At 41.4% G+C, this 16,439-nt stretch overlaps 1 protein-coding gene across 1 annotated transcript; it reads right to left on the bottom strand.

The window, feature by feature from the left end:
- Positions 1-1,109: 1,109 nt before the first annotated feature.
- On the bottom strand, positions 1,110-13,707 carry MTPAP (mitochondrial poly(A) polymerase). Its single transcript, XM_063149158.1, has 9 exons — positions 13,569-13,707; positions 11,661-11,833; positions 10,868-11,101; positions 10,320-10,544; positions 7,102-7,313; positions 4,748-4,974; positions 3,453-3,545; positions 3,282-3,355; positions 1,110-1,605 (listed from the first exon to the last, which is right to left on the bottom strand). Exons 1-9 carry the CDS (start codon positions 13,705-13,707, stop codon positions 1,267-1,269), a joined length of 1,716 nt encoding a protein of 571 aa, XP_063005228.1. The 3' UTR covers positions 1,110-1,266.
- Positions 13,708-16,439: the final 2,732 nt, after the last annotated feature.

Consider the following 16,439-nt stretch of genomic DNA (forward strand, 5'->3'; position numbering starts at 1 on the left):
TGAAAATGAAAAAGTAATTATAAAATTGATGTTGCATTTATATGATTATCTCTGAATACAGTCATTTCCCTCATGGAATTTCTGTTCAGAATAAAGAAAACGCTCTGTGGAATTGCTAACACTGCTACCATTTAGTCTAATGCATGAGTGGCTCTCAAACTGGACAGGTGAAATATTCACAAATGTACTTTTAAAGTTTGATATTTGCCTGCTCTCCATTTACCATTTCCTTCCTTCTCTCTCTCTCCCCCTTCCTCTGAAAAGACTTCTTTTTAAGTGGATGCAGAGAGCACTCAATGTTTCAAGTCAATAAAAAGCACTGACTCTGCTGGCCCAACTGATCTGGAAGGGGGACCATCAGTGCTCTCCTGAATATGTGAAAACCAAGGCAAGACTGGGGTGATTCTCTGGATCTCTGCACAGGACAGATCCCTCTGCAGGAATGCTCTCATGTCACCAGGTAGGCAGCAGCTTTGGGGAGAGTGATGAAGCAAGAAGGGCATGAACCTGAAATACAGGTTTAAAGTGAAGCTGAAGGCAAAATAAGAAACAAGTGTGGGTGGAGACCAGTCCTGTGTAGAGAAAACAAATGAGAGTTAACTAAAGACATTTTAAATCAGGTGATAAACACAAGAGCAAACCCACTTTTCCAACACAAAACAGTGGCACTACCCTTGGAGAGCTGTGGTGGTGCAATGCTTTATGAAACTGCACACCCAACTATCCAATTCCATTCTCTTTATTTTGTCTTGGCACTATCTACACAAATGGAAAACAACTGCAAAAACAGATACATGCACTTGGGTTTCACTGCCTTCCAAAACACGACTGGATTGGAAACAATGGTTCCAACACATTCATCTTCTTTCAGACTGTGGTTTCATGGAAAGGTGGTTGTTTCTTGAGCTTTTAATTAGCATATTATTTGTATGCTAGCCAAGAGAACTCCCAAAGGCTTTTTCCCATACTGCTCCTGTCAGCCTTTTTTACAGAAGAGTGCCCATCTGAAGGCTACTTCCAAAATGCATCTGTAAAACTTACATTTGAATACTCTTCATTCATAAAACAGATGGAAAAGTGAGGAGTAAGGAGGAGAAAAATGTACAGAAAGAATGCAGACCTGTACAAAAATCATTAGGATGAAAACCAGAGATTGCTTGATTCTCCATTCCCCATATAGAAATATTAAAATTAATATTCTTTGGACTGCGTGTCACATTCAATTCCTAAAACAGAATATTAGCTATTGTGTTTCTGTGCTAAAAGTCATTTTCCCACTGCTTTTTGTTGACTGCTTGCACTATTTAACTTTAAAGAGTCCAAGAGGCTTCTGATTGTTTCACTTCCTATTCCTTTCATCCTATTCTTCATCTTGCTGGAATTATTTTTTCCAAATGGTATCAGTAGAGCTGCCAGTCCCCAAGGTTCTTTATTGATCATTTGCTGAGTGTTATCTTCCTTCTGTAAAATCCAGGCACTTTCTCTGGCCATAGCTATAAATTTCTCCAGCTGTGGCTGATTAACATTCTTGCTGATATTAAGGTCTTGTTCAAAGGGATTCCAGATATAAAGAGGAGACGACTCAGGCTTATTTACTTCCTTTCCCTGCAGACAGCATAAAGAAAAAGCCAAAGTTGCATATGTACTGAGCAAATAACAAACCACTTGAGCTATTACATTAGAATTAAAAGTGTTTTGACCTATTGGAGAACATTTTACAAAACACCCAGTCATTATTAATCAAGTTAATTTTCTTGTCAACTTGACTGCATTATTCCTGTTCTCTGAACCCTCTCAGTGGTGGTTTTCTTTGCCACATTCAACTTAGATATTCTTCAAGGTAAAGAGCACACAACAGAAGATAGGCTAACCTATCTTTCTGGCCATTCTCCCATTTGCTGTCCAACAAACCTCAGACCTCACTACTGCAACCTCCTACTCTTAATTCCACTTGTGTATAGGCAGCATCAGGGTGTCATATTAACCTGCACAGCTCACTTTGATAAAACACTGCATGCACTTGAACTGTTCAAACCATTCCTCCCACATTGTTCAGAGACATCACAGTGCTGGTGTAAGTGGACAAGATTGCTTTGTTAGCTGAAATTCCTCCCAGTTTGGTCTGCTTTTAAGCACAGAGCTATTCTGTCATGGTCCCCTGTTAGGCACCTGGTATAGTACAACACAAATAGCTGACAACTATGTAGTTTGTTATTTAAATGCACTTTCAGCTTATCAGTGTTTCTTAGCTGACTGGTTCTGTATAGCAGAACCTCTGCCCAAGCTCTAGCAGGAATCCACCAGCACCTGCTGGTCAGTAAGTGTCTGTGTACACCTTATATACACTTGCCCCAGGGCCAAGAGCACTGTCAGAGGAAGAGCAGCAGCCCAGATACCTCCCCTGACTAGCTCAGGCTCCAAATGTGTTTTTGCTTGGCTTTTTCAGGTTTAACAGCAAACTGAAGTTCTCCACCTAAATAAATCAGTTTCTAGGATAGATCTGCAAAAAGGGCTCTTTAGACAGTGATCCACAATGCCCAACTAGGAAAGAGAACAAATGAGCATCCACACAGCAACTGGCACTGGAACTCCACTCTGGAAGCAGCCCAGCAGGAACAGGAGTGAGTTATGGAGGTTACATTTCTATATATTCCTATTATACCTGCATGCACACACAGACCAATAGGATGACTAAAACATACAAAGCAAACTGAAGTGCTAGAACAGAGTTACCATGCTATGGCATGCCTACTGAGCTGCAGCACAGTTACTGCAGGCTGATACAAACTGCAGTAGAAAACTGCAGTGTCAAAAGCATACCCAAAACTCAGCTGTAAGTTTTAATGTAGGCTCTGCTTGAGTCTGGACTCCCAACTTCAAATGTGAATTTTGTCAGCTCACAGGGTTTGTCACAGACTTTTGCTATGACAGACATCCTGACATTTTAAAAGTTTTCCTCCCACAGAAGCAAAAGAGCTTTGACTTTTTTAAAACTGCCACTTTTATTACAGGGCTTTTCACTAAAATCACACAAGCTTTGCATCAGTTTCTGCTTTCCAGCATATCCAAGCAATGACACTGTAAATGTTCTTAATGGTATTGTAAGTTACTGGGCTCCAAGAGGAAAACACTCCTCCTTCACAGAAAGAACTCTGTTTCCATATAAATGTTTTTTTATATATAATTAAAGATGATAGAAATTGTTGCATAGCATATGCAGTTTGTCAAATGGCAGACAGAGAGATTCAGTTGCTAATGATGAGCAATTAAAATTCATTTACCTTTCGAAGATTTATGGAATTCTTTCTGAAGTCAAAGTTTCCAAAATATTCAAAAAACTCACTCAACAATACATCTAAGGAGAAAGAAAAACAAGAGCCATCAGTAACATTAAAGAAAAGTTTATTTTCAATATGGTCATAAAATAAACAAAGTTATGAAGATCTACCTACCAAGTGTTTCTGTGTTTTTTGTAGGTTTAATCTTCCTTAAATCACTAACAAATGAGCAATCATACCCTCCAATTATATGCTTGTCTTTTTCACCTGAAAGAAAAATTGTGGGCATATTTTAAAGTAATAAACATTTAAATGCCATTGTATTTATAAAATTCAGATAACAAGCTGAAAGCAATGCTACCATACTACACAAATCAAATTAGGAATTCACAAGTGAACTTTAAGGTTAAGATTCAAATTAAGTGGTAAAAGATTTAAAAGAAAAAAGTCCATACATGGGCAAAGGAAAAGCATCATGAGCAAATGGCACACTTTTAAAATCCTACAGGACTAAGATAAATGACATCTTTGTATCTCTGAAACTTCTTGTAAGTAACAAGCAGAGTATCTCTGCACAGAGGGCTGTGTTACACACTCAACAGCACAACTCTCTGAGGTTACTACCTACATGAGGGTTTAAAAACAGATCAGCCCCAGAGCGTTCACTGTCTTCCTCTGAAAAACTTCACAGAATTAGGAACACTTTAAATACCAGAACACGTTTTATGTACAAACATTTCCACAGAATTCTGATGGAAATGTTTAAAATTATTTTAAAGTAACGGAACACAGACCTTTTCATCCAAGCACTCAAAGCTTCCAATAAATCATGTCAATAAGCAGAACACATGAGTAAGGAATCAAGAACTTGGGGTGTCATTCTCAATGCTTTTATACAATTCACTGAAGATAACATGCCCTGAGTGCTGTGTAAGAAACCTTGAGAACAGCTTGTTTGTGGAGATACAAGAATTATTTGCAAGGGGCCTGAACAGTCTCAAGGATATTACAAATTAGGAGAAAACACAGCCTTCTTTTAAGCATTTGGTAGCTATAAAACAATACACATCATATCATCATATTTTGTGCAGCTAAGTCTGCATAAAATCCTTAACTCCAGAAACGTTCAAGTTCATACAAGTCTTCTAAATAACAAAATAAAAAAAAATTTCAGCATAGGAGCACTGAGCAAAGAAATTACATTTAATTATCTAAGGGACAGAATAAGCCTAACCCCTCTAAATAGAATTAGTATTGTATTGAAAAGGGATTTATTTTGCCTTTAAAGATGCACTATTTTCACTAAAAAAACCCATGTAAAACTTGTGTATTCCTTCAAACTTAAAACACAAATAATATTCATTAGTATTCAAGAGCATAAAGAAATTGCTTGGGTTTGTTTATCACTTTAGATAAAACAAATGTGCAATAAACAATAAACTGCAATAAACACAAACAGCTGTGCTTACCTGCCAGTTCTTTGAGCTGGTCTAGTGTTGGAATGATAGGTGGCGATCTCCTCTGCAGAAAAAACATGACCATCATGGTCAGGGAGAAGTTTGTGATCCAGGTGCCAGGAGCACTGTTGGTGAGCCCATGGACACGGGCCCAGCACCGGATGGTGAACACCAAGGCTCGCACACGGGAATCGAGGCAGCCGTAGATGTACAGCAGCTCTGAACTCCTTATTGCAATGCTGCAGGGCAAATGGGAGGACATGTAAATGATGAGAAAATTATAAAGTATCAGGTGCAGTATTCATTGTTCATTATAAGAGAAGGACGCTTTCATTTAAAAAAAAAAGTAACATTTATACATTTTAAAAAATAGAAGAGAATCGTAGAATAGTAGAATGGTTTGGGTAGGAATGCCTGGAATTATCAGGATTAAATTCCTGGTCATTTTTCATAGCAAGAATTATAAGTTCTGGGTAAGTAATAGGTATTTGTACTGTTTCCTGTTTCCTCAATCCACATCACAGTGGGAGGAAAAACCCAAAATAAAGAAAACACCATCGAGTAATGTGGAGTCAAACTATGCAGAACTGAGGCAAAAAAACATTATTCAGCCACAATTACCTCTGCTAAGTTAGATAATATCTCTATCCTAACATATAATAAAATACAACTAGAACTTCTTTTACTGCTTTTATCTAAAAGATAGTAAAATGTTGCACTGAAAAATAATCTAAGTGCAGAGACACAATGAAATCCACAAAACAAGTCAGTTTGGTAATTTTCAAATGATTAGTGCTTAGTCGAGCTGAAAAAAACAACTAATCTGGAAGGATAAAGGTTTTCAGATGGATCAGTTTTTGATCTCCTTTATCACACTATTACACAACCATTCATGTATTGTACAAATGGGAGGGCAAGAAAAAGTAGAAATAAAAGGAAGTACAGTATGAGAGTAAAACTGACTTTGCTTCAGTTTTAGCCTGAGGCGCTAAAAGATGTTCTAAAAATTCAGCATATCCTTTTGAGGACATTTACTAGGTCAAACTTTTGTAACCTGGACTTCTTAAACTTCAGCTGTGAGATGCTTTAGGGTGTCCAGAGAGATGTTTCTAGTAAAAATTATAACAAGACAAAACGTGCAGGCCCAAGCAGCCAAACTATCAGCAGTGATTTACAAGGAAGCTTGTACAGAACTACATGCTGACTTTCACTGTGGCTGCATATAGAGAAGTAATTTCATTGTAAGAAACTTGTTCAGTATTGTCTTAATAACTCCTGCATATTCTGAAACAGAGCTTTGGGTAATTCAGTAGTGTACCTGATCTGATTGTATCTGATGCAGAGAAGTCACAAAACTGCACTAAAACTTGTATCACAGAAACATAAAATAGAATCTGAGTTGGAAGGGACCCACAAGGATCATCAAAGTCCAACTCCTGGTCCTGTACAGGACAGCCCCAGGAGTCACACCCTGTGCTGAGAGCATTGTCAAAAAGCTTCTTCAACTCTGTCAGGCTTGGTGCTGTGACCACTTCCCTGGAGAGCCTGTTCCAGGGCTCAAACCTTTTCCTGATATCCAACCTGCATCTCCCAGACACAACTTCAGGCCATTCCCTTGGGTCGTGTCACTTTTATGCTGAAGAATAATCACTCATATTTTTACATTCCCCAAAACAATGCAAAGGGTCAGTAACTCATTTTGGGCAATGTACACGTATGCCAGAGCTGTTTATTGAGCGAGGGGGTGTTTCTGACTGTAACCCGGGACAGCAGAAGCCCAAAGGGGCGGCGCGGCCATTCCCGCGGCCCCGGGGGCTCTGGGGGGATTCCTGGGCAGCCGGCGCCCCCTAGCGGGCAGAGCTGCGAGCGGCCCCGGGAACGCCGCAGGCTCCCCTTCCCCCCGGGAATTCCCTTGGCGTCCGGGCATCTTCCCAGCAAACAGGGGTACGCAGGCCTTAAGAAGAAGGAAAGGATACCAAAATAACTAGAAGCAAAATCCCTAAAAATTAACATTCTGGAGCTGCTTAATCTGAAAAGCAATCAAGAAAGGCTGTGCAGATGCCATGGGGAAGTAATGACTAATGAACACTGATGGCCTTCTTTCCTGTTTTATAAGCCAAACTTCTTTCACAGACTGGTTTTTGAGGCTTCAGCTTCAACTAGCAAGTATTTCCTATGCTGGAGAAATACAACTTAAGGACATTAAACTCTAACCTCTAGAAGTCAAAAAATATCCTTTTTACTTTCAGAACCAACATTCACATTTGTTAGGAACATAGAAAAGAGAAAACAGTTGACATAACAGGTTTTCAGAACACTTTAAGCACATCAGAATTCTCTGCAAACTTTTTAAAACCAGGTCTCACCTGTTGCTCACTGACAGATCACACTGGAATCCTGTTGGCTGATGGGAAAACTTCACCAGAGGGCAGCGGGCATTGAGGATCTTCTGCACATTCGCACACCCGGGACCAAAATTGTCAAGGCAGTCGCCAATCACAGAGAGAATCCTCTGAGTTGCTAATCTTTCTGATGGTAATCTTTTCATCTGATACTCCATTTCAAAGGGACCTTTTTTCTAACACAGAATTTTAAAAGCAAGCTGTTAGCTCTCAAACAAGAGACACTTAAAAATACTTCTGAAAGACCACCGCAATTTGCAAAGGAGTTTGTACAACTGGAACTGAAAGACAAGAATTATTCAAAGCAGTCCACAGAACTTAAAATAGGTAAAAACATTACTGCTCTCTCTTTTACATTCTTTTCTGGTGATTCAATTTTTCCAGCTAATAGTGATCAACTTACTATAAATCTACATGTTCAAACAGAAGTGTGTAATAGTACCACATCTCACTACTGGCTAAAAAAGGTAATTCTGGAATTACCAGGAGAGCATAAATGCTTTGACTGCCAAGAGGAGCATACAATTACAGAAGGGCAATACAACCAAACTACCAATAATTTCAAACTATCAGTAATTCCATGTCAAATCCTCAAAGAACAATGCATTATTAGTAAATCAATATAAGAAAAAATGTCTTTTTCATTTTAAAGAGTTAAAAAATTTAGCATGCAAATTACTTAAATCATTCAAAATTAAGATACGATTATGGAAGACTTAAAAAAATTTACTTCATGTCATTATATAGTTTCCCTGAAAGACAAAAATATTGTGAAGATATATTCTAACATCAGAAATTAACTTCTCTGTAGGTCTTTGTATTTTGATTTGCCCTGTTTGTAGTTTTTACCTCAATAAAATACCTGTGAAATCTCTGTTTTCTTTATAGTCTTGTGTTTTTAAGATATCTCAGCTAGTTTTATTTGCTAATCCTAGACTTGACACTGACTTATCCTCCCCCTTGGAACATGTCATGGGTGAATGCATACTGTACAAATAAAATTACAGTGATGTAACAGTAACTGAGATACCGAGTGCATTACTTTTGTTGCCCACAAACCAGTGACCTCAGACAGGTGAAACAATTCAGAAGTTATGGACCTTGCAACCTTTCCCATAAGGTCCGGTCAGGGGCTGAATTTCTGAGTCTCTCTGGCCATCACTGAGGTGACTGTTCCCGAGGGGAGTGGCTCTCCAGTCAGCTCCATGTGAGGTGGAACATGCCAGGGCAGCAGTCCCTAACCCCATCTGCCTGTGAGGCTGATGCTTCACGGGGCTGGCTCTAAGAGAAAGGAGCCTGTAACCATCAACATCGAGGCAGTTAACAGGAAAGATAAAGATGGGTACTCAGCTGACCTGTACGTGGGCAGTGTTTACATATTTGTGACAAAAACCACAATGGGCCTTTCCAGACAGCACCTCACTATTTCTCAAAAACTAAATGAATACTCGTTTATAAAGTAGATATTCTTAGCAATTAAATGAACCTTCATATACTTATATACCTTCATGTAACTTTGGTGCTAGCTAGGGGCTATGAAGTACTGATAGACTTACTCCAACCCTGTGGTTCTTCCCCAATTCTTATCATGTAGATGGAAACAGCAAATATGAAACTATTATTAAGAGTAAACAGTTACTTTTTGGTAAACTGCTACAGTAACCTAAGCAAGAAGCACAACAGTTTAATAAAAACTGCTACTCTAAAGTATCACAGAGCCCTGTTTACAGTCATTCCCTAATCTCCCAAACTGCCCAGGGGTTAAAAATGCCTAATCTGCGGTCTAGCATCCACTCTTGGTAAAGAAAGTTCCCACTTCTACCCCTTTTCTTAAATTGCAATTAGTAATAAGTTTGCCATAAGACTCAAAACCAGTTATTTAATGTAAATAGGTGCTGAAATGCCTGATACTCCCGGTTCCTGGCACCTCCTGAGAGGCTACAGAAGTGCAGAAATCAGAACACACCTTTTCCACTGCTGCTAAATCACCTTGTAACTAAAGCTACGTCTCCTTTGTCTTCCCAGAGTAATAAATCTCTCAGCTATTCACAGGTAATCACAGCTGCTCACTCAGCATCAAATACTCTACATTTCACAACAGAACTTCTATCTCCACAGAGAATACATAGTAAAGAAAACAGCTAGTTACCAAACATGCTTTGAAAATAGACATTTTATACTTGAAAGTTATTCCTTCAAAATTTAACAGGCAACTTCACTGATTAAGCATAAAGATTTTAACATTTCACACACACGACAACCCTTCAGCTGATATATTTGCTTTCATTGTGATTTATCACTGCAGTAATACTAAAAACTATACATTTGAAGGATTATTTCTTTAGAAGTAACTGACACAGCAATATACAAATTGTACAGAAAAGCTGAGAGAATTTTCAATCTTCAAAAGTTTAAGCCCATTGTCTTCTAAGGAAAAACTTAAAAGACAATGGGCTTAAACTTTTTTCCAAAACTTCAACAGTTTTTCCCAACAGCTTTTCCCAAACTATCTGTCAGCACACAAGTAAAAAGAAAAGTTTTCACAAGAATTACTTGATTATTTATTCAGGATCTGTGACCTGTAAGCATTCACCATGACTACCCCACATCCTGAGCTCTCACACCTGCACACATTCAATATGTGCCTGCAGATATATACACAGCCCAGTACCTAATCCAGTAACTTTCCTGGAGCATAAAGCCATTTCTTTAAGGTAAGGAAAAGAACGTGACAATCCTGCCAAAATACAGATGTGCACATGCACAAACTAACTTTGCTTTAGGACATGGGTGACCCTAAAAAACAAAGGCAAGCTTTAACAGAGCATGGCTGAAGCACAGAAGCTACAGAGAAGAAAATATGACAATAGAATGGGAAAGTCTGATTCTGCTGAAACAATTTTGGAGGATGAGGATTTTCTTCATAGTGAAATTCACCCTAACAGTGCAAAGTTTTGTAAACACCAAATAATTTTCTTTCTATTGCAAAGAACATCTCGTCCACGTCACAATCAGTTTTTGAAAGCCTTCAGATCGAAACATTCAAATAAACTTGTCACACTCTATAGTATGAACCCATTTAAAATTTAAATAAAAATAAACTGATTCCTGTGTGTGAAACAGCAAATGAGCTGCTCTGTTGAAGAAATCCAACAAACAGAAGAGGCACAGCACAATCTCACCATTTTTGTGGCATGCTTTCCTGTGTCACGGAAGTCCAGGAACATGTCCACATCAGATCCCAGTTTGCCAAAGGTGTTGACTGAAGAGCCAAATGGCTTCACTGTGCTGTCAGGGAAATAGGCACGTGCAAAATCCCGAACCAAGGAGCAGGCCAGAAATCGCAGCCTGATGTTTTCCTCTGTCAGCTGATACTCATCCAGTAGAATGTACATCTGACTGCTTATCTAGTTCAGAAAATAAACACCATAAAAATACAATGACCCATCTTCTATTAACATATATTTTCATCTATTTAATATCAATGCAATTAGAAGCTTATTTTTCAAAACTTCAAAAAGGTTCCTTTCATACAGAAAAATTATTTTCATAATTAAAATGAACAATTTCATTTATTTACTTCAGTGTAGGAGAACCCTTCACATAAAATGCTAATATGTTACCATTTTAATAAAAATAAATAGCTTTATAAGTTTCACATGACCACTTGCAAATCTGAAATGAACATGCCTTATTTTTAATTAAGAGAGATCTAGAAACCTCTACTTACACTGTCTGCAAGGCAAAGCTTTTCAATGAGGTTTTTCACTGGAATGTGACTCTGAGGAGAGAGGTGAAGTGGTGTCTCTTCAAGGTGTTGACTCACTGGGTTTTTCAGTGTGAAAGTAAAAAGTCTTGATTTAAATGGGACAACATGATGCTCTGAAGCACTTGGGATCCCAACAGCATCCTGCAATGAGGCTATACTGCTCTTTTCTGAAAACTCTATTAAAGCACTGATGCCCTAAAACATTAAGAACGGAAATACAGGGTGAGATAAATGCATACAATGCTTGAACTCATTGTACTGATATTGCTCAGATGCTCCTGGGGCTCCTGAGACAGATTAATATGACAGCCCTGAAGGCAAATCCTAGGTTCCATATCTCAAAACATTTTAGATGCTTTTCCACAACAGATTAAAAGTATTTAAGATGTGCTATTCTTGGAAGCAAGCACTCAACATAAAAGGTCAGAACTATATTCATCTTCACAACTGAAATACTCAAGAAACACATAAAAAAAGAGCTGCCTCTATTGTCAGAACAATGAATGGTGCTATGTGAAAGTTTCAAAGATTTAGTGCAAAACAGGTTGCTGGCTATTCCTTAGAGGTGTTGCTTAGCTGACTTATGAATAAAAATCAACTGCTCAGCAACTGGTGAACATTAGCACAGATAAATACAGATTTAATACACTAAGTGTATATAATTTGGTAACTTAATGAGGCCTTAACCAAATTTTCTTTCTGGTATTTCTTTTCATCTAAGTCTAGATTTTAGTTGACATCATTAATTACTTACACGATTTTCAAAAAAGAAATGACTCTTAACATTCCCATGACTGGATAAGTACTGCAATAATTTTTTTTCATTAAGTCTTGATGGGCACTTAATTAAAACAGTCCGTTCAGCTTGATTCAGTCGTTCTGCTTGGACTTCAGCAAATGTTTTCCTTCTGGTACTGACTTCAGCATCTGTGAGAAGAAACAAGCATCAAGGCTTTTCCAAGTCAACAGAAAGATGTGTGGCTAGTTTTAGTTCACCTAATCCTTTCCTATGGATTGAACAACTGAACAAAGGTTTGTCCTGACTCTACAAGACCATGACAGCAAAAATTAAAAGAATGAAGAATGAATGAAAGAAATATAATGCATACATTTGTAATAACAAGGAGTAGGAAAAGTAGGAAGAAAACAAAACTGACTTCCTTTGGTGCACAGGAAGCTTCATAATACAAGGAATTCTTTTTTCTTTAATTTGCTACTCACCATAAAAAACTTAGCACACCCATACGAGACAGGAAATGCCAGCTAGGCAGTGAGGCAGGGCTAGACCTTTGGCAAGCTTCACTGAAATGAGAGTCTCTCTTAACTACCACAAAACCAGCACTTTGGAACAATTCAACACTTGCTATTTTTACAACTCAGCACCTTTCTTTACGGTAAACGCCCACTCAAAATTTTCACTTAATAATACACTTTCATCTACTACAATAAACCCACAGAGCAGTCATATCTCATCAGGCTACTGGCAATCTGTACTGCTGCTGACAGCCTCCAGAATTCACATGGAATCGAGACATGCTGAACATCCAGAAACATGGAACTTTTTTCCTCTTTGCATACAAAGGCTCCATCTCCCAAATCTGACATCACGATCACTTCCCTGCATAGCTTTCAAACTAATCCTCTGACCACATCACATCAGCAGAGTCCATGAAGCTGTTGCCTGTTAATATTTCCCTTTTGTCTTTTGGATTGGGAAGCTGGGGAGCATTTCCCAGCAGCTACCATGTGCCACAGGGATATTCAGGAGAGAGCACTTTATTCAGCTTTTGGTTTTGAAGAACCCAGGGGATATCGTGGCCTCAAGAAAACCTTTAAGTATCATTATATGATAGTTGTTAGTATTACTTGATAGTACTTATTTTTTTTAAATCTTTAATTTTATAGTGTTACTGAGCTCTCACAGTATTATTTACTCTTGTAAATAATAACCACAACAGCTCTTTCCACAGCCAAGTTTTATGCTAGCATTTTTTATCAGAAAACTAAGGAAACACTTTATGAAGATGATAAATATCACAGTTTCCATGGAAACTGACAAGGATGAAGTGACCAAGATTGCAAAAAAGACAAGTCCCATGGATGGATGACATGGACCTGCATTAGGCCAGAATGGCTGTGATTTTTGCCTGATTTACTACCTGTAAATGCATGTACGTGGCTGTGCATGCTTAGCCACTACAGAGATGTGATCTCACAACTTTTGGCTCTGCTGTCCTTTGCACAGTCTGAGCATGGCACTGATGCACAGCAGCAACAGACACCCCTCACTAGTTCTTGGCTTGTACTAAAGACACTAGAGTGCCAGTCACACGTTTCCCATGCCCTTTGAGGGGTCTCTCGGGATGAACCCTGTCACTCGATTCACCTCTAGCCGCTATCTACATTTAACAACCCGCGTCCCGCGCACTGGCAGCGGACTCTGGCCCCCAGGGCTGCAGCCCCGGACGGCACAGGCCGACCTCACCGCCCGGCCGGGCTGCCCGGGCCCTGCGGGGCTCCTCACGCCCAGGACGCGGCGCTGCCCCGGCGATGCCGGCGGGGCCGAGCGGGTCAGGCGGCCGCTCCCCTCCCCACGCCCCCGGGCACAGCCGGCTGTGCGGCACCGCGGCGAACGCAGCGAGGCCCGGCGAGCCGTCCCTACCTTCCCCCGGCTCCTCGGCAGCCGGCTGCGCGGCGGCACCGGAGCGGCCGAGCCGGGCGTGCCCGCGGGAGCCGGGCCCGGGGAGGCGCAGGCGGCCCCGCAGCAGCGCCATGGCCGGGCCTCCCGCGCGGAGCGCCATGGCCGGCTCGGCCGCGCCGCTCTGCGCAGGCGCCGGGTTCCACGGCGGCCGGCGGGGCTCAGCCCGCTCCGTGCGCGCGGGAAGGGCTGCGGGTGCCCGGGGCGTTTGGGCGCTCCGGTGGGAGGGAGCGGAGCTGAGCGGGCAGCCCGGGGTGCGGGCGGTGCCTGCGGCGGGCAGGCGGGACAAACAGCTGCCAGCAGTGCCCTGGGGCCAGGAGCGCCAACCCTCTCCTGGGGGGCATCAGGCACAGCATGGCCAGCAGGGCAAGGGAGGGATTGTCCCGTTCTGCTCTGCTCTGGGGCGGCCTCACCTTGAGGCCTGTGTGCGGTTTTGGGCACCACAGTGTAAGAAGGATATAAAGCTTTTAGTGAGCATCCAAAGGAGGGCAACGAAGAGGATGAAGGGCTTCGAGGGGAAGACTTAAAAAGAGCAGTTGAGGTCACTTTGCCTGGTTGTCTCAGCCTAGAGGAGATGGAGGTGAGACCTCATAGAAGTTAACAGCTTCCTCATGAGAAGAGGAAGGGTGGACACTGATGTCTGTGGTGTCTAGTGATAGAATCCGAGAGAATGGCCTGAAGTTGTGTCATGGGAGCTTTGGGTTGAATAATAGGAAAAGATTCTTCACCCAGAGGGTGGTTGGGCACTGGAACAGGCTCTCCAGGGCAGTGGTCACAGCAGGAAGCCTGAGAGTTCAAAAACCTTTTGGCCAATGCTTTCAGGCTCATGGTGTGATTCTTGGGGTTGTCCTGTGCAGAAGGCCAGGAGTTGGACTTCAGTGATCCTTGTGGGTCCCTTTAATCTCAGCATATTCTGTGATTTTGTGAGGTTCCCAGGTCAGGCTTGAGGCGTGGGTGTTAGCAACTGCCTGCCCTGTGTGAGGAAGCACCAGCAGCCCAGGCCAGGGCTGGCTGTCAACCCCTGTGTGAGCCCTGCCAGCCAAGGGCAGAAGGGTGACAGTGGGCATGGGATGAACCTGAAGGGTGAGATGGCCAAGGTGGTGGGGGTCTAATGTAGGTTTTGGCAGACTGACTTAAAAAAGGGAAGTAAAACCTTTGGCATGTATCAGCAATGTTGTCCAGTGGGGCTAGGGAAGTGTACTTGGCACTGGTGAGGCCACACCTTGAGTGTGCCTCAGTGTGTCCAGTTCTGGGCCCCTCAATTCAGGAAGAACATTGAGGTGCTGGAGTGAGTCCAGAGAAGGGCAACAGAGCTGAGAAAGAGTCTGGAGAATGAGTCATTTGAGGAATGGGTGAGGGAGCTGGGTTGTTTAGCTTGAACAAAAGGAGGTTGTAACCAGGTTGGGGCCAGCCTCTTCTCTCAGGTAACCAGTGACAGGACAAGAGGACATAGTCTTAAGATGGGCCAGGGTAGTTTTAGATTGGACATTAGGAAGAATTTCTTCACAGAAGGAGGGATTAGGCATTGTGATAGGCTGCCCAGGGAGATGGTGGAGTCACCATCTCTGGAGGTATTTAAGGAAAATCTGGACATGGCACTCAGTGCCGTGGTCTAGTCAATGTGGTAGTGCTTGGTTGGACTTGATGATCTCAGAGGTCTTTTCCAACCTAACTGATTTTGTGATTCTGTATGTCTGGTCCTGGCCAGGGCTGTGAATGCAGAGATACTGCAGTGAAGGCAGCCTGTGGGATCAGAGATGAGGTGGTTGGGGCAGAGAGCTGCAGGGCACCCAGCAAGCAGTCATTGGTCTGCAGCATGGTTCATCACGCATTTACTTAAGAAAATGTCATTTTCTTTGGTTTTCAAAAATATCTATGTAAAACTTGTGGGCACATCTGTAGTGTATGTTAGGGCACTTTGTGTGTTAGTAGGTCTTCAGTGCAGTGCTGTATATATTTGTGGCAGCCTCCCAGTATGTCAGGGTCTGTAAGTAATTGCTATGACCTAATTATTTTGGTTTTGTATTCTAGGATGATCATTAAGACAGAGAGTAGATTGCTTTTAAAATAGAGCATTTCAATTTAGATCCCACTTATGCATGCCATGGAGTACAAACTTGTGTTTCCTCCATGTCTCCATGGCAAGCTTCCTCTGGAATCCTAAGACTTGTCCTGCCTAAATTCATTGATGTGGAGAGAGGACCTCCTCCTCTTTCCCTCTTTGAAGTTGGTCTAAAAATAGAAAAGGGTTTCATTAAAATTAATTGTGGGTTTGGAAAAACCAATAGCACAAGCAAGTTCCTGAAAGAGGATACCCAAAGTGCCCTAGCGTGAGAGCTGCTGCACGTTAAGGATGTGTTACTCAGCCTCCTTAACCTCCCACTTTCAGGGTGCTGCCAAATCCGCCCTCTCCTTGGTCTGGCCTCTCCTATAGCCTCATTTATCTTCAGTCCTTCCTCTTTTTTTTTTTCTTTCTATAATCATCTTCAGCTTTCTTGCCTTTTTTTTTTCCAGTTTTCTTGTTGTTGTTGTTGTTGGTTTGGGCTTTTTTTATAGCAAATGCACTGGGTGGTGCAATTGAACAAAGTCAAACTCAATAAAGAAGACACCTCCTTCCTTATAGAGGCTTGCCGATGTATTTAACATCTGTGTAGTCTGGAAAAGAAACCGTGTAGGAGCAAAGGTTAACTCTGCTAGCAGGGTTCCATATACATAGTTAAGATGCTAAGGAAAAGAAAATCCTATAGCGAGTCTAAACCCTTGCACATTCCAGAATGTCATTTGTGACATACTTTGGAGAATTGTGAATGTCCCAGGAGAGGCAGCAAACATAAA

The sequence above is a fragment of the Melospiza melodia genome, chromosome 1 (genome assembly GCF_035770615.1).
Source record: "Melospiza melodia melodia isolate bMelMel2 chromosome 1, bMelMel2.pri, whole genome shotgun sequence".
NCBI lineage: Eukaryota > Metazoa > Chordata > Aves > Passeriformes > Passerellidae > Melospiza > Melospiza melodia.

Coding starts and splice junctions, on each gene's coding strand:
- MTPAP (XM_063149158.1), bottom strand. CDS start 13,707: ATGGCGCTCCGCGCGGGAGGCCCGGCCATGGCGCTGCTGCGGGGCCGC. Junction 10,545..10,867: donor AGCTTTGCCTTGCAGACAGT/GTAAGTAGAGGT, acceptor TTTCTGAACTAG/ATAAGCAGTCAGATGTACAT. Junction 7,314..10,319: donor GAAAGCATGCCACAAAAATG/GTGAGATTGTGC, acceptor ATTCTGTGTTAG/AAAAAAGGTCCCTTTGAAAT.